The 19,379-nt window shown below is 42.1% G+C and overlaps 1 protein-coding gene across 1 annotated transcript in view; it reads left to right on the forward strand.

Annotated features, from left to right (window-relative positions):
• POLN (DNA polymerase nu) overlaps positions 1-19,379 on the forward strand; it is a 202,735-nt gene that overhangs the window by 142,438 nt on the left and 40,918 nt on the right. Inside the window, exons 17-18 of the mRNA XM_073610916.1 lie at positions 4,344-4,472; positions 18,677-18,787. Coding sequence (XP_073467017.1) covers positions 4,344-4,472; positions 18,677-18,787 — 240 coding nt within the window. The remainder of the gene's footprint in view (positions 1-4,343; positions 4,473-18,676; positions 18,788-19,379) is intronic.

Raw genomic sequence — 19,379 nt, forward strand, 5'->3', positions numbered from 1 at the left:
TCAAGCGTAAATTTTCGTATGGTCAGTACACTAATCCGTCGCACAAAAGTTGAAAGTACAAACACGCATGCTCGGAATCATTGCTCACCAAACACGAAATTAGCCCAGCACTAAGGATTTGATAGCAAATCGAGCACCACACCAGTGCATGTCCTGCTGTGTAAACGGCCTCCCGTCAGTGTACAGACATTGCAGTATTCAAGCCCCGCCCAGCATGTTTAAGCTATACAGAGAATTACTCAGAGTAATGAATCACAAGCCCCTCCCTCCCTCCTCCTTTCATGTATTCACTGTATTGTTTGTTAGATGAATTAATGGTGACTTAATTTATTGCACCTTTATTGATTTGCACATTTTTGTTCTGAATTATTATTATTATTTTTTTTTTTTATGTATTGTTTTAATGCACTCTTTTTGGCTGGATTAATAATGGTCTGAATTATTTGTTTTTTATATATTTAATTTTCAGTAGTGCTCTACTGTCGTATGTAACATTTTTAAATATTATTCAGATATTTATATGGCAGATTGGGTTGAGGGGGTTTAGGGAGAGTTCAGAATTTTTTTTATTTGCATTTTGAATTGCTCCTACTATGTCACCAGTCTTTTTCCTTTCCTCATTTTAGAATGTATATCTTTTAGCTCTTATTAGATATAATGGAGGTTACAAGTGTAGCTAATAGTTCTGTAGTTTTATGTCTAAAAACAATCCTTTATTACATCCTATCCTATACTTTAATGTAAAAGAAGCAAAGGGAAAATAAAATGTTTTAGTTTCCCCTTCGCATGAGAACGTTAAGTAGTAGAAGTGGGTATACAGTAGCTAACCATTTTATATAAATTTGAATGTAAAATTTTACTTTGACATGATAATAAAGATATTTTTTACCGTGGACTTCAATACGATGGTCATGGGTTTCCTTAGCAATGGTGGCAGAAGGGAAAAGCAGTGATCAGTTTAGTGGTACCTAGCGAGATGATCATCCTATTATTGCATTTTAACACTCCTGCTGTGCATTAGTGGTTGGCAATATGGAGGCACATGATTAACGTATGTGATGTAGATATCAGTTTTAATTCCACTGTGCATACGCAGGTCATCGCTGATATATTTGATGGCATCACATACATTACTGCACATGTACAGTAGTAAGTGGCAATAAATCCAGATAGCAAGCAATTGTGCTGCAAGTTTGAAAATGACTTGCTAAGCTATTGCTAGACTTGCCAGGCTTCACAAGTTTGTTGCACAATTGCAGCAAGTCTATAGGCTGAATTTTCATGCTGTAGACTTGCAGAGCTCTTGCTGTAGATTCGCCACTGCATCTTTGTTCTTGCTAGAGACTTGCTACACACATTTTCTACTAATTGGAAAAGTGGCAACTAGAACCTGTGCTTCAAGTGTTTCGCAGGCCGAAAGCTTTTGACAATTGTTGTCAACTTTCGGCCAACAAATGTTGGATGACAGGCTAGTAAATTTTCGGCGGACAGCGGTTTGACGTCAGATTTTCGTATGGTCAGTACACAAATCTGCCACACAAAAGTCGAAAGTACAAACTCGGGAGTCAATGCTCACCAAACACGAAAAGGGGCCCAAAGGGTGGAGGTCAAGATCTGAAATTCCTCGTAGTACGTCACTACGTTCGTGTTTGTTGCATGGAAATTGTGTACCGTTAGCATGCAAGATAAGATCCTGGCACACGCCCTTAAGACAAAAATCAGACAAAAATCAGATGCTCGGTTAGCCAACAATCGTACCGTGTGTACGAGGCTTAAGGCCTCATACACACTATTAGACTTTCTGCAGATTTTTGTCTTCAGATTTACCAAAAACATATAATATGAGGTCAAACCTTAAGAGTTTCAATTTGTATGCGATAATGCAGGTGCTTGCACTACATGGTTCTGGTAAATCTAAAGGAAATCTAACAACAAAAGTTGTATAGTGTGTATGGGGTCTTACAATTCAACACTGCCACAAATTGTGGCAAGTTATCCTTGCTATCTTGGAAGAAATATGCAGGTGCCCAGATAGCAAGGATAACTTGCCACAAATTTTGTGGCAGTGTTCAATTGTAAGTCTTGTTAACTTGCTGCACATTTTCACTGGCAAGTTGTACACTTGAAAAGCATTGGAAGCAAAAAGTTCTAGTTGACACTTTTCTAATTCGTAGCAAATTTGCATGGCAAGTCTCTAGAAAAAGCAAAGTTGCAGTGGTGAATCTACAGCAAGAGCTCTGCAAGTCTACAGCATGAAAACTCAGTCATAGTGACTCCTGTGGTGGGATGACTTTTGCACAACATAACTGAACCAGAACTTGCAGAATGTTTGCAAAGAAAGTTGATCTGCAGTCATGCAATGTGGACTTGCTGCAATTTTGCAACAAACCTGTAAAAGCCTGGCAAGTCTAGCAATGGCTTAGCAAGTCATTTTCAAACTTGCAGCTCAATTGCTTGCTAATAAGACTGTACTGAAGGGGAAGTGGTGCTGTTCAAAGGGTAGTGGAACAATGAAATAAACCACTGTGTAAATAAAAAATGTGGATAAACCTATGCCTATAAGTGAATGATGCTACAATCAAAAGTAAACCAGGTAGGTGTACCATACAACAAATGAAGAAACCAAAGTGTAGGATGATTAAAATAAAAAATATAAAATAAATATAATAATGAATTGGTAGTGGTGTATATATATCTCCAATCACATGTGTATACGCACATATGTGGCAAAATAAAGTGCGGAAATAAAGTGACATAAATTAAGTGACAAGTATTAACTTCTGGGGTGGTGTCTCCAAATATTGGTATGAATCCACCTAAGTGTAAACAAGTACATATGCACAAATATATAAAAAGCAAGCAAATTGTGAAATGGCCACAAATGTGTATAAAACTAAACAAAAAATATATATTAAAAAGGAATATAAAAACTGAAAAAAACGTATAAAATATATATATGCGCGAATGTTTATATAAAAAGGTCCCAAACAGTCAATCAATTGATGATCTGTGAGTGTTGAACCGTGCACAAACAAAATAGAAGTGACTCTTCAGTGCTACCCTCTTCCATCCGCATCCCCCTCCTGTGATTGCACTCACCAGAGCGCCTCACCCCTGCAGGGGTAACAGGCGTAATAGATGTATCCAGATGGCGATGTCCCCCTTGGCAGGTATCCCTCTAGTTCACACAGCTCCCATCAGCCTCTCCAATGCAATTTCGCAATCCTCAGCAACAGACAACCCCATATGAATGGAAAACACGAGCCTTATAGCATGAATCCATAGAACCAAGGTCTTTTATTAAATCTCCATATTAAAATGATGTTTTATAAAAAAAAAAAGTGATGTATCATAAAAAAAAATGTCTAATAAAACACTCATAGTGGGAGCTCCACTGCTCCACCTAGTGTGATGCAAGGCACATCCGCAGTCTCCGATGCATGGGGATTGCTTGCTATCTGGGTGATTATTCATTCATGCAGATAGAAACATGTAAGTCCAACCTGTAACGTGCATGTGTGGATCATTACCACCATATTTGATGATATTGTGTAAATTACTATGCATTGGCATTAGTGAGTCAATTGCGAAATATGGTGAAGATGCACAGAAGTTTGTTAGTGATGTGAACCGTGCATGCGTGAGTATTTGATGCCATAATTTTCATTAAATAGTGGCTGGCACACAATACCCCACTCACCGCCACTGCAGCAACGCCCAATATCCCAATCACTGCCACTGCACCAGTGCACAGCGCCTCTCTTACTGCCACTGCACCAATACACAAAACCTCACTCACCACCACTGCATCAATGCACAACACCCCACTAACTGCCACTGCATCAATGCATAATACCCCACTCGCTACCACTGCAACGATATGCATTTCTGCAGTAACTTCACCAACGTGCATTTCTGCACTCATCACTACTGCTCTAAAGCGCACTTCTGCTACATATGTGACTCCCACCCCCCCCACCCCCTATCCCAATCACACTGTCTCTCCTGCATGGCTCCCCACTGATATGTCTTGGTGCTTGCTGCATCTCTGTCAATGTCTTCAGCCTGTTCAATGTATGAGCATACTTTTGCTAGTCTTCATAACAGCAGTAGCAAGCACTCTAAGAAGAGGCATATAAAATAGCTCTTTCTTATCACAGCAACATTTCAGATCAGAATAACCTCCTGGGCAAGTGTCCTGATCGACCTCTCTTTGAACAGCGTATTAAATTTTGTTTACACAATAGATAAATCCCAAGTGCAGGATATCTATAATTTGTTGCTGAAGTGTTTAGTTAGAACTTTATGCATGCACATATCATTTTTTTCTTACATATTTTCAGGAAAAGAACGTCTGTCAGAATGTCTTGGGACAACACCAGCAGAAGCTAATAAATTTATTGAACAATTTTTGCAGAAATATAGAGTGTGTGACTTCACACAGACAGTGGTACAGGAGTGCCTCTCTAAAGGTAGAGTATGCTTTAGTAGCTGCTGCATATGTGTTGCCTGTGCAGATCTAAACATTTGCTGGGCATGCTAGGATTTGTAGTCCTAAAGTTGGATGACTGGTGGTTGCCTATATCTAGATTAAATAAGTGATATCAATATGTCATACACTGATTTTCCATTGTAGAGTTATATAGCAAACACAAAGTCCAAATATAAGCCTCCAATAAATTAGCACAACTGAGAACGAGTAGATATGATAGCCCCTATATTTTTTAAACATGCAGCGATTTTCCAAGAAACTGCTGGCTGTAGCAAAAATAAATTTCTGTGAAAACCACAGGGAAGAAGCAAAACAAAGATAAACGACTAGGAATACCAAGAACCCAGTGCGAGATGGGTTTACTTTTCTAAAGCTGAATGTGTATTCATTTCTAAAATGGCAACTGTATAAAAATATGAATCCACCACAAGAACGGATAGCTTTGCTTCACATGTTAAAACAATCTTAGAGTGAGGGCAAATTATGTTCAAAGTACGCAATACATGATACATAATTGTAGAAACTATTAGGTTCCAATTCATACAGCTATTTCTTCCCACTGACTCTTAGGAGATTCTGTGAGCCCCCTTAATTTCCTGTGCACGTGTTGACTTCCTGATAGTTGGAACACAAACGTGTTTATTTCTCATACTGCAGTGCTGTACCCTATGGTTCCACCGCTTGTTGAGAAGCCCAGGGTCTGGTATTTCGGTATTTGTTGAAATCTAGAGTGTTGTAGGATCAAAGTATCATGTCTTCAAATGATTTTCCTGTTGAAGGGAATTTTGATGAAGAAAGGACACTTTTGGGGTCATTGCACATGGGCAGGAAGAAGGAAGAGGTTTTGTTTTTATAGACCCATCCCACATTCTAGACCCATTTCTTATAATTCTGCTGGTTCAGATACCATTACCCATATATCTGCAACATGAACTTACCTTTGGTAAATGCTCTTACTGTAATGCTCAACTTGTCTATTTTAGCTTGTGTTTTAAAAGGTAGGATAAAGAAACACAAAAACTCACATAAACTGCAGCAACACTGAGTAGGAGGATATGTCTTTAAAGAAAATAAAGGAGATGCTTTACTAAAGGAGAAGAGCATGCTCACTTTGCAATGTGAATGTTCACCTAACGCTTAATGATTAAGGTAAAACTGTGCTGACTTCAATCATACAATCATGTGTGAGCAATTTTTTTTTTTTCAATTTCCTTGTGCATGAATGGGTATTTTCTGCAAAGTAAATTTTTACTTGGCTTCACCTCATATACCACATATGGTAAATGACAAAGTGAACATTCCTCTCCTCCTACTTTAATAAATTAACCCTAAAGCCTTATTAATTGTCAGAAACCATGAATCAGACTGAGACAGAAGTACAGTTAAATCACACTTGTTTAATAATAATAAAAAAGGTAAACAGAGTAAATGTAGTCAAAACATAGCCAGAGTTCAGGAACCGGAACAGATAGTCAGACAAGCCAAAATGTCAGGGAGCCAGAGATGAGCGTAGTAAAACAGCAAGCAGGATCTGGAGCCAGAAGGAATGTCAGCCAAGCAAGTCTTTAACAGGAACACAGGAAAGTGTCTCTAGAGATGTGACCAGGGCGAAGGCAAAGAACATCTGGACTGGACAGCTTAAATAGGCAGGACTGATGAGCAGGATATCATCAATAGGTGAGTCACTGTGGAGAGATAGAAGCTGGCAATATCCGACAGCTGAGCGGCCAGTTTTGAGAAGAAAGGGCTGAGCCCAGCCCTGACAGTACCCCCTCCTCAATGGGTACTCTTGAGGGGAAAACGTCTATGGAAATCATGGAGGAGGACAGGGGCATGTACGTCCGAGAATGAGACCCAAGAGCGTTCCTCCGGACATACCCTTTCCAATGCACCTGTTACTGTATGTGCCCATGGAACCTACGGGAACCAACAGTGGACTGTACTTCATACTCCTTATGGTTCTCAACCTGTACAGGAGAGCACAAGGCACCGAGGTGGTAAATCGGTTGCAGACCAAAGGTTTTAATAAGGAGACATGAAATAAATTTGAAATACACATATTAGAAGGAAGGTCTAATGCATAAGCCACTGGGTTAATCCTGAAAAGAATACGGAAAGGCCCAATAAACCGAGGTGCGAACTTCAGAAAGGGAATACGAAGTCAGAGGTTGCGAGATGACAGCCAGACCCTATCCCCAACCTGGTTGGAAGGCACAGGCAGGCATCTGCGGTCAGCATGGAGTCTGTACCTATCATTAGCATGTCGCAAAGCCTCCTGAACTTGTGCCCAAGTGAAACAAAGACCACGGAGATGCTCCTCTAATGCAGGAATACTCTGCGGAACAAATGAGTCAGGCAACATGGAAGGTTGGAAACCATAGTTTGCCATAAACGAGGACAATCGGGAAGCAGAATTCAAGGCACTATTGTGAGCAAACTCTGCCAACGGTAAGAGGCCTGACCAGTTGTTATGATGGTCAGAAATATAGCAACGTAGGAATTGCTCCAAGGACTGATTGGCTCATTCTGGTGATATGCAGAGGAGAAAGCAAGCTGAATTCTCAACTGCACACAAAAGGCTCGCACGAACCGGGACACAAACTGACTACCCCTGTCCGAGACAATCACCTTGGTTAGCCCATGTAAGCGAAAGATCTCCCCAGCAAAAATGGAAGCCAGTTCCTTAGAAGTGGGCAACTTCTTATGTGGAATACAATGGGATATTTTCGAGAACGGTCAACCACCATAAGGATAACTGTGTTGCCCTGGGAGTTGGGTAACTCCACAATGAAATCCACAGACAGGTGGGTCCAGGGCCTCTCTCCATTGGTTATGGGTTGTAGGAGGCCCACTGGAAGGTGTCGTGGAGTCTTACTCTGAGCACACATAGAACAGGCAGCTACGAAAGCAGTTACATCAGCGCGTAGACTAGGCCACCAGAATTGTTGGGAAATGGTCCAAAAGAGTGGATTCTTCTCAGGGTGGCCAGCAGCATTGGGAGAATGGTAAGTCTGGAGCACGGTAGTACGGAGGCTCTCTGGGACAAAGCAACGGTCACAAGTTTTCTCAGGAGAACCATGATCCTGAGCAGCAAGAATTTTGTCACCCAAAGGAGAAGTGAGACTGGTGCGAACCATAGCCAGAATATGATCAGGAGGAATCACAGGAACCGGAACCGACTCCATTTTGGAAGTGGAGGAAAATTGTTGTTACAAAGCGTCAGCCCTTACATTCTTGGTACCGGTAAGAATGAGACAATGTAATTGAAACTAGACAAGAAAAGAGGCCATTGCTCCCTTCTGGGAGAGAGGCGTTTAGCCTTAGACAAGAATGTGAGATTCTTATGGTCAGAAAGAATGAGAACTGGCACAGTGGTACCTTCATGGAGATGTCTCCATTCTTTTAGGGCTAAAATGATTACTAACAGCTCTCTGTCACCAATCTAGTAATTGCATCCAACGGTGACAATTTCTTGGAAAAATAGCCACAGGGATGCATAGCACTCTCAGAGGTAGGACGTTGAGACAGAAGGGTGCCAACTCCAGTCTCAGAAGCATTAACCTCAAGGATAAAAGGTAACATAGAATCAGGATGTGCCACCACAGGAGCAGAAACAAAAGCAGCCTTGAGACTCTCGAAGCCCTTAATGGACTCCGGAGACCAACTCTGTGGGTTACTGTCCTTTCTGGTCATATCAGTCAGGGGCTTGACCAGAGATGAGAAGTTACGAATAAACTTCTGATAATAGTTGGCAAAGCCAAGAAAATGCTGCAGAGGATGTAAACCCACAGGTCGGGGCCACTGTAGGACTGCTGAAAGTTTCTCTGGGTCCATCGAAAAACCAGCCATGGAAATGACATAACCCAGGAATTTAATCTGTTCACAATGGAATTCGCACTTCTACAATTTACAATCGAGATTGTTCTCTCTTAGTTTCTGAAGCACACAACAGACATCTGTGTGGTGGCTCTCCAGGGATTTGGAAAATATGAGGATATCTTCGAGATAACCCTCCACACATAATTGCAACAAATCTCGGAGGACATCGTTAATAAATTCCTGGAAAACTGCTGGGGCGTTACAAAGGCCAAAAGGCATTACGAGGTACTCATAATGGCCTGTTCTGGTATTAAACGCAGTTTTCCACTCATCGCCCTCCTTAATCCTCAAGAGATTGTATGCCCCCTTCAAATCAAGCTTCGTGAAAACTGTTGCTCCCTTGAGGCGGTCAAATGACTCCATAATCAACGGAATCGGATAGGCATTCTTAATCATGAAACGATTGAGAACCCTATAATCAAATCAAGGTCTCAGTTCACCACTCTTCTTCACAAAGAAGAAACCAGCACCAGCAGGAGATGAGGATTTGCGGATGGAACCTTGAGAAAGTGCGTCTGCAACATACTCCTCCATGGCCTTATCCTCCAAGACCGACAAAGAGTAACCCACGAGGGGGTATGGCACCAGGCTGAAGGTCAATTGCGCAATCATACGACCAGTGTGGAGGTAAAGTACCGGCTTGACCTTTGTCAAAGACATCGCTAAAAACACAGTACTCCTCCAGTGGGAAGGAGAGTGAAGAGGTGCACAGGACCTTGGCTACCTTCTGGAAGCATATCCTACTGCATTGTGGCGACCAGGAGACCTCAGCACAGAGCCAATCAAAAGAGGGGTTGTGCCTCTGTAACCAAGGATAACCAATAACCAGTGGAAACTTAGGTGAGGAAATAACTTGGAATTGGATTATCTCATGGTGAAGAGCCCTTACAGCCATGGACAACAGAACAGTCTCATGAGTCACATGGGCAGGCTGTAGAGGTCTTCCGCCAAGAGCCTCAATGGCAAGTGGAGTGTCACGCAACTGCAGCGGAATCGAGTGCTTCGATACAAAGGCAGCATGAACAGGCCTGCAACCCTAGAGTCAATTAGAGCCTGTATCTCGATGGACGACTCAGCCCAAGAAAGGCTAACCAAAACCAGGGGCTTATCCTTCTGGATAACTGGGGACGAAACAACGCAACCTAAGGTCTGTCTGTGACAGGACCTCAAGGTTCCGGTGTTCCCTGGACGGGTAGGACAAAACTTCAAAAAGTGACCTGCCTGGCCATAATAATGGCACAATCTCTCCCTCCTCCTAAGGGTTCTCTCATCCGCAGAGAGACGCGTGAAGCCCAAGTGCATGAGTGCAGTGCAGACTGACTCGGTACCAGGAGGCATGGGAGGTGAGGGAGGAAAGGGTGGGACTGCAAAGTTCGGAGACAAATGTACAGGAGGATTCCGCAAGTGCTACTTAAAAGTGAGTTTTTCTCTGAGTCTGGAGTCGATGAGGATGGCAAACGTGATCAACCTCTCTAGCTCAGTGGGTATATCTTGGGCTGCTATCTCATCCTTCATGGTATCCGAGAGACCGTGAGAAAAAGCAGCCACGAGGGCCTCATTGTTCCACTACTGCCAGAGTACGGAATTCAATGGCGTAATCGGCAACAGTTCTCATACTCTGATGGACATGAGGCACTTGGCAGCAGAAACGGAGCATGCGGGAACGTCAAATACCCTTTTAAAAGAAGTCACAAACTCAGGGTAACTCAAGACAACAGGTTTTTGCATCTCCCATAGAGGGTTTGCCCAGGCCAAAGCTCTCTCAGAAAGCAAAGGTATCACAAAAACCTACTTTGCCTCTGGCCATGGGAAACGCCTGGGGAAGCATCTCAAAGTACATCTCAACCTGGTTGAGAAACCCTCTGCATTGGACTGGATCACCCCCAAATCGCTGGGGAAGTGGAGCGGAACCAGACATACCTCTTATAGAGGTAATACTCGAGGCGGGTGCCAGCACAGAGACTGGAGCAGCAGCAGGGACGGCCTGCAACACAGGTTGTACCGGAGCAGCCACAGTGGGAGACTCCAGGTGAGCCGACTCAGGAGCGTTTGTAACGCCATAGCAAACTAATCCATGCGGTGATTCTGCTCATCCAATCTGGAAAAAATATTACCAACAAGTGGATTGCCTGCATCTTCTAAATTCATGGCCTTCGCCTACTGTCAGAAACCATGAATCAGACTGAGACGGAAGTACAGTTAAATCACACTTGTTTAATAATAATAAAAAAAAGGTAAACAGAGTAAACGTAGTCAAAATAGCTAGAGTTCAGGAACCGGAACAGATAGTCTGGTGCCAGAAGAAATGTCAGCCAGACAAGTCTTTAACAGGAACACAGGAGAGTGTCTCTAGAGATGTGACCAAGGCGAAGGCAGAGAACATCTGGACTGGACGGCTTAAGTAGGCAGGACTGACGAGCAGGATATCATCAACAGGTGAGTTACTGTGGAGAGATAGGAGCTGGCAATTAGCTGACAGCTGAGCGGCCAGCTTTGAGAAGGAAGGAATATATACTGTATGTATATATTTATATATGTGTGTATATATATATATATATATATATATATATATATATATATATATATATATATATAAAATGTATGTGTGTGTGTGTGTGTATTTTGCACTATTCTTTTCACTATCTGCAGCTACTGGGGTATGATGATGGTGCCACCTGTATAGTATTTAGGAGCAGAGTCTTTATAATCTGTGTGATCAGGACACGGGTGGACTTTTCGATGGACTAGGTCCGGTGGACTTTTCGACAGACTTTACGACGGACTTTACGACTGACTTTCGAATGAATGGACTTGCTTACACACGATCAACCAAAGCCTAACGGATTCGTACGTGATGACGTATGACTTGACTAAAATAAGGAAGTTCACAGCCAGTAGCCAATACCTGCCTAGCGTTGTTTTTTGTCCGTCGGACTAGCATACAGACGAGTGGACTTTCTACCAGACTTGAGTCCATCGGAAAGATTTGAAACATGTTTCATTTCTAGGTGCATCGAACTTTTGGGGAAAAAAAGTCAGCTGGAGCCCACACATGATCGAATTATCCAACGGAGTCCGGTCCACCGGACCAAGTCTGCCGTAAAGTCCGCTCGTGTGTAAGCGGCATAGCAAGCACTAGTGACTCCACTCAATTGGGGCTTGTGAATAGCAAGTGAAATCAAAATTGAGAAATGTATCATCCACATAGACCGTAATCCACACTGCATTTTATTTGAAAGTCCATGTATGGAAGAGCTAGCATTCAGTGAACCATCCATCGTAAGGTATTTTCCAAACAGGGACATGAAATCATTAACAGTCCTAATGCATGACCTAGTGAGGGGATTTGCAGTCTGTTCTCTCTCAGCAGGAATCCACTGTTCTCTCTCCAACATGTGTTCTCTTCTCACCCAACTTACCCAAGAATCCTTGCCATGCCTCTGCTCTTCTTTGATAACCTCATCCTCAATTCAGAGAGAGAGAGCATAGCAGCCATATTGGAAAAAGGAAAAACAAACACTGCATAACAGGATTATATACCGTATTTATCGACGTATAACACGCACTTTTTTCCCCTTAAAATCAGGGGAAAATCGCGGGTGCCGATATACGCCGATCCCCCGCTGACTGTGAGCGGAGGAGCGAGCGCCACCGACATACATACATAGCCGAGTGTACTCGGCTAGGTTCGGCTAGCTCCGCTCACAGTCATGCCCCGTCCCACCCTATGATGGACATAACACAGGGACTTGGCGTCACTGTGAGCGGAGCTAGCCGAACCTAGCCGAGTACACGCGGCTATGTATGTATGTCGGTGGCGCTCGCTCGCTTGGCTCCGCCCACAGGACTACGAGAGGAGCCGAGAGCCGCCGAGAGACACAGGACCGGCTCTGTGTCTCTCGGCGGCGCCATATTTAAAAACTGCAGTGACACTGACAAGTCTGCAATGTCACTGGGCAAGGCTGCAGATGACACTACAAGGCTGCAGATGACACTACAAGGCTGCAAATAACACTAAAAGGCTGCAAATGACACTAAAAGGCTGTAGATGACACTACAAGGCTGCAAATGACACTGAAAGGCTGCAAATGACACTACAAGGCTGCAGATGACACTGACAAGGCTGCAAATGACACTACAAGGCTGCAGATGGACACTGATAAGGCTGCATTGATGGGCATTTAAATGTAAGTTTTTTTCCTTAAAAATATTTATTCCTTAAAATTCCCTCCTAAACTTGGGGTGCGTGTTATACGCTGGCGTGTGTTATAAGCTGATAAATACAGTACTTGAAAAATGGGTAAAGATATTATTACATTATTATTATTATTCAGGATTTATATAGGGCCAACAGTTTACGCAGCGCTTTACAATATAAAGGGGCGACAATACAGTTATAATACAATAAAATACAAGAGGATTAAGAGGGCCCTGCTCAGAAGAGCTTACAATCTGATAGGGTGGGACAGGTGGTACAAATGGTTGTAACTGTGGGGAATGAGCTGATGGAAGTGGTAAAAGATTAGCTGGAGGCATGATAGGCTTCCCTGAAGAGATGGGTTTTCAGGGATTGCCTGAAGGTAGCAAGAGTAGGGGATAGCTGGACTGGTTGAGGTATCACTACACATGTGGTGAATGGAGGCTAAAGCATAAAGAAGAAGGATGGGACTAACTATAAAGAGAATCCCCTAGCTACTAAGTGAGGTAGGGACAAAATCATTAAAGGCAAACAAACAGACAACACATGGAGGCAGCCATATTTGCTCATTACATAGGCAGGTTCTTCCTCATTGCTTCTGACCCATCCTTTCTCCAAGTCCATAAATTGTACATTAGACAGAGCAGACCTAACAAATTTATGGAGCAGTTTGTACCAAACTGAAGCCAAACTCCAGCTCACGCTTTTTAACCACTTCCATACTGCCTAACATCATATGACGTCCTCGGCTTTCAGTGGTGCTATCTGAATAACACCTGCAGTCGCAGGCATCATCCAGATATCGTTTTATTTCAGCCGGCGATTCCCTGCACCATAAGAACGATCATAATGGCAGTTCAGCTGCTTGATTATTGTTACCGGCAACGGGAGGGGACATCCTCCCTCCAGCCACCCTCTGATGCTTCTGTGGGCTCTCCCGTCCCATCGGGGACCCGGAGAAGGAATCCACCGGTGCAGGAAGAAAGCCATAGAGAAAACCGAGGGATAGATAGTTTCCGTCAATCTCTATGACTCTCTGAGGTCCAGGCGCGATGTTTTTTTTTTTTTTATCTGATGCTTTCCAGCCTGGAGTCTTATAGACCCCACATCTCTCCATAAAGAGGACCTGTCACGCACTATTCCTATTACAAGGGATGTTTACATCCCTTGTAATAGGAATAAAAGTGATCAAATTTTTTTTTTAAAAGGGAAAGTGAAAAAATATTTTTTTTAAAAATAAAATAAACAAAAAAAAAATTAAAGCGCCGCAGAAGAAAACGAATACGCAAGTCGCGCCCCCATATGTAAACGACGTTCAAACCACACATGTGAAGTATCACCAAAAACGTTAGAGCAAGAGCAATAATTCTAGCACTAGACCTCTTCTCTAACTCTAAACATGTGACCTGTAAAAAAAAATTCAAGCGTCGCCTATGGAGATTTTTAATTACCGAAGTTTTGCACCATACCACGAGTGTGCACAATTTTAAAGCGTGACTTGCGAGGTATCTATTTACTCGGCGTAACATCATTTGTCACATTATACAAAAAAATTGGGCTAACTTTACTGTTTTGTTTTTTTTTTTTATTCATGAAAATGTTTTTTTTAACCCAAAAAATTGCATTTGAAAAATTACTGTGCAAATACCGTGTGAAATAAAATGTTGCAATGACCGTCATTTTATTCCCTAGGGTGTCTGATAAAATATATATATATATATATATATATATATATATATATATATATATATATATATAATGTTTGGGGGTTCTGAGTAATTTTCTAGCAAAAAAAATTGTGATTTTTACATGTAGGAGAGGAGTGCTGGAATTTGCGCGGTATAGAAGTGGTTAAGCAGTTACAGCAACAGATTATTTTTATTTTATTTTAGGATAAAGATTTTACATAAATAAATAAAAGCTGACCATTGTAAGAACCCCTGTGAATGATAAATGCTTTGTCTCAACACTCGAGCTGCTTCTGTGAAAATAAAGGAAAAAAAAACCCTAAAAAAGAAAACAAATGCAGCCACCACATCTAAGAATTAGTAAGCTGCAATATATAACATTTTTGGGTTTAATACAGCTTTAAGCATTTTTGCAACCAGAAATTTAAAATGTTTTTTTTTTGTTTTTGTTTTTTTGTTATACATATGCACTACATTGTAATGGTGTACATGATTTGAAATGATCTTACATTCATTCGTTAAACAAACTTTTTTTTTTTGCTGTTACCCACAATTGTTTTTCTTCTTCCTGGTTGAGTTGAGGCATCGGGCATCCAGGCATCCTGGGAAGTTCACATGTTCCAGGAGGCAGACTCAGAGTTTATGGCAGAGTTACAGGGAGTAAAGATGGATTCATCTGCTCTTAGTGGAAATAACCACTGTGACAAGAATGGGGAAGAGAAAAAGCCTGCAATTGTCTATAAATATTGATTTGTTGATTGCCATTGCTAAACATTTCTAAAGGTGCCTTTTTTGTAAATTTTATAAGGGTGAAGTCGTCCTTTAAGGCAGTGGTCATCAACCCTGTCCTCCTCAGGGCCCACTAACAGGCCAGATTTTATGTATTACCTTGGGGAGATGCAGACTAGAATACTGCAATCACTGTGCAGCAATTGATATCACCTGTGATGTATTTCAGTTATCTTGCAAACCTGGCCTGTTAGTGGGCCCTGAGGACAGGGTTGATGACCACTGCTTTAACCTCCCTGGCGGTATGATTATGTCGGATTTTAGGTGCTGAAAGCGGTACAATTATTTTGCGTGGAAATTTGGAGTTTTATATTGTAGTTCTTAACAATAACACACTTAAATCTGTCCAAACAAGAGTCTAGTAGATATCCCGGGTATGATGAAGTTTGAAACACAAAATCATAAATTATAATATAAGAAATAAATATAAATAATTTAAAAAAATAATATAATAATAATAAAATAAATTTCTCCACAATTCACTATCGCTCAATTCTGCAAGTGTTCTAATTTACTATCGCTGTTTTCTAGCTGGTCTAAAGCCACTTTTGACATAAAGGGACACTTTTTGGTTGCTATGGGCAATCTCCAGTTTCCAGGCAGAAAGAACAGTATATATAATATAAAACTGCATGCAGGGCACTGGACAAAGCATTGGAGACAAAAGGGATGTGAAATAATTTCATACAGTACTGTAATCTGTAAGATTACAGTACTGTACGTGTTATGATTTTTACAATTTTTTTTAATTTGCCGCCAGGCTCCACCCCCGTGCGTCGTGACGCTCGCAGGGAATGGAGCCCGGCACAGAGAGGCTTCGGGCGGAGGACAGAGCCCGCAGACAGCGCGGGGGGACATTGCAGGATCCTGGGGACAAGGTAAGTATACCGCCCCAGGATCCTGCAATGCAATCCCGAGTGTGGCTCGGGGTTACCGCAAATGGTGCTGAAATTTAACCCCGAGCTGCACTCGGGAATACCGCCAGGGAGGCTACGGAATGGGCAACCTTGAATTTAGGAAGAAGTGTATGTGAGCCACAATACTTCACTTACTCCTTTCCTCTCCCACTCTCCCTGTATCCCCAAGGTTCTCATCTTGTAGACTCCACAACAGTGGCGGCTGCTCATACGGAGCACAGGTGTACCACCCCCTAATCCATGTGCCTGGTCCCTAAGCTACATGCAGGGCGCTGGACGCATGGATTTCAATGGGGGTTTTTTTTTTTGAAGCACATGATTAGAGCCAGAGGCTCTAATTGGCTTCAAAAAGGATTTAATTTAAAGTGGAGTTCCACCCACTTTTACAACTCTTCAGCATCCCTCACTAAACTGTGCACTGTAAACAAATTGGATATTTTTTAATTTTTTTTCTCAGCACCTACTGTATATCTGCTGTATTCATTTTTCACTTCCTCCTCCCTGGCCGCGGCCCATCGCATCATTTCCTGTTTGCAATGCCTTCTGGGAAGGGGCGGTAACTTCCTCTGAAACTGCCGTTGCTATGGAAATCTGACCTGAAACCTATTACACTGCTTGTGCTGCACTGAGCATGTGCGAGATCTGCAAGGATGAGATCCAGGAAGAAATACAGTCTGGCTTCAGATGCCCACACTTAAGATGGCCACGGCCTGCTGTAAGTTTATAGAATAACAAACTACTGCTATAAACTAACAAAACAGACCTTAGTTTACAGACTAATTTTACTAGAATACATTAAACTTGTGCATTATTGGGGTATTTTTATTTAAAAAGTATCATTTTGGCCGGAACACCACTTTAATTAATATTCGTTAACGTCTTCCACTTTCTCCTGGCCAATCAAGAAGCGGGTCTTGAGACCCGATTGGCTGCGAGTCCTCAGTCCTGATTGGCCGGGAGGAGAAGCGACCCTCGGGAGGAGATGCAGCAGGGGAAGCTGCCAAAGCCGCGACCTAGATGGGGTAAGTGTGGGACTGACGGGCGAAGGCGAGTGAAACGACGATTGATTGAGGGTGGGGGACAGCGGCGATCGATCGAGCCTGGGGGGTGGTTAGCACCAGCCGCCACTGCTCCACAACGTACTTTACAATAGTTTGTATTTATTGGCTTATCCTTTTTAGATGTATGAAAAAGCTGTTCCAGCCTCTCTTCTATCCTGGGAACTTGGCACTAATGCATGCATGAGATATACCCTTCACAAGGAAATACAAGTCTACTCAAACTCACGTAATGGAACCTATTGGAGCTTTCTACTGTCATCTCTACCCTTCCCATATCTACCTATGCTTTGTGTTTATCATAATTCAAGTATTACTGTTCCATGTACCTTCTTTTTATTTCCTAAAATCTTCTAATTAACAAACGTCTTCCACTTTCTCCTGGCCAATCAAGAAGCGGATCTTGAGACCCGATTGGCTGCGAGTCCTCAGTCCTGATTGGCCGGGAGGAGAAGCGACCCTCGGGAGGAGATGCAGCAGGGGAAGCTGCCAAAGCCGCGACCTAGATGGGGTAAGTGTGGGACTGACGGGCGAAGGCGAGTGAAACGACGATTGATTGAGGGTGGGGGACAGCGGCGATCGATCGAGCCTGGGGGGTGGTTAGCACCAGCCGCCACTGCTCCACAACGTACTTTACAATAGTTTGTATTTATTGGCTTATCCTTTTTAGATGTATGAAAAAGCTGTTCCAGCCTCTCTTCTATCCTGGGAACTTGGCACTAATGCATGCATGAGATGTACCCTTCACAAGGAAATACAAGTCTACTCAAACTCACGTAATGGAACCTATTGGAGCTTTCTACTGTCATCTCTACCCTTCCCATATCTACCTATGCTTTGTGTTTATCATAATTCAAGTATTACTGTTCCATGTACCTTCTTTTTATTTCCTAAAATCTTCTAATTAACAAAAAAGAAATTACTTTAAATATTTTTGGCCAATTGGAGTGAAGCTAGGGTTTCATTCATTCCACTGGGGATTAAATGGTAGTAAATTATAAATGTAAAAAAAAGCGTTACTAGAAATGGATAACTATAAGAAAATTATGAATACGTTTTGCTGAAGATGAGTAGTAAAATCTTAAGGACAAAGCAAATAAAATAGGACTAGGCAGATCTGTGTCACATCCCAATTTGGACACAATGGGAGTTATTTACAAAAGGAAAATCCACTTTGCACTACAAGTGCAAAGTGCACTTGAAATTGCACTGAAAGTGCACTTGGAAGTGCAGTCGCTGTAAATCTGAGGGGTAGATCTGCTGATTTTATTATCCAATCATGTGCAAGCTAAAATACTGTTTTTTATTTTCCTTGCATGTCCCCCTCGGATCTACAGCAACTGCACTTCAAAGTGCACTTTCAGTGCAATTTCAGGTGCATTTTGTAGTGCAAAGTGGATTTGCCTTTAGTAAATCACCCCCGTAGAGATGAAAACAAAATGTTTTTAATCTCTACCTGTACAAAAAAACCTTCTCTCTGGGTCCACACTGGGGGGATTTCTCTTTCTTTCTGTACTGGTGACCATAGTTACATACAGCAATAAAAAAAATGACAAAATTTCTTCACCTTCTCACTAATATAACTTTAAAATAGTAAGTAATTCAAAATATGTAGATTATTTATTTTAATCTGTTCATTTCATTTCTATGTGCAGGATTTGTCATCTCACTTATGGGTCGCAAGAGGCCTCTCCCCCATATCAACTCAAAAAACTACAGCTTAAGAGCTCAAGCTGAAAGACAGGCTGTCAATTTTGTCATTCAAGGTAAACCTTTGCAGTCTTTAATCATAGGCAGTTGGGGGCACATTTTTTAGGAATTTTATTTTTAAGGTTGATAAATGGAGTGGTCAGATTTTCAGAACACATTTTAGAAAATTCTTCTCAGCTGCTGGTCATCATCTTCATGATTCTACAACAAAATTGCTAGTGTGACCTGACCCTAATACTATGTTTAGACATGGAACCAAACATGCCACCCTTCTGAAAAGCAATTCATGATGTATCATTTTTCAGAGGTTTGATGGGCAGTGAGAAAGGTGAATTAACCCACTTTAACCTTGTAAGGGCTGCACTATTGTGCTGCCACAGCTCAATCGGCTATTTTTATGTTTCAAAGCTTTTATTGATTTTCAATAAAGTAATGGAACAGAAAAATAAAATTCTGAGTACAAAACATTGGTCAAATTGTTGACAAAGGTTTCAGTTATCCAGGTTTGTGTGGCAGAGGTTAATGCCGTCATGTGGTTCCATTAACATCTATCTAAAGGCAAGTACTTCAAACACATTAGGTGGGTGGAGGGAGTCCCCTTCACCCCAGACACCCCCTATGGGAGCCAGCTGTGTCTGGGGCAAGTCA

The sequence above is a fragment of the Aquarana catesbeiana genome, linkage group LG01 (assembly GCF_042186555.1).
Source record: "Aquarana catesbeiana isolate 2022-GZ linkage group LG01, ASM4218655v1, whole genome shotgun sequence".
NCBI classification, from domain to species: domain Eukaryota; kingdom Metazoa; phylum Chordata; class Amphibia; order Anura; family Ranidae; genus Aquarana; species Aquarana catesbeiana.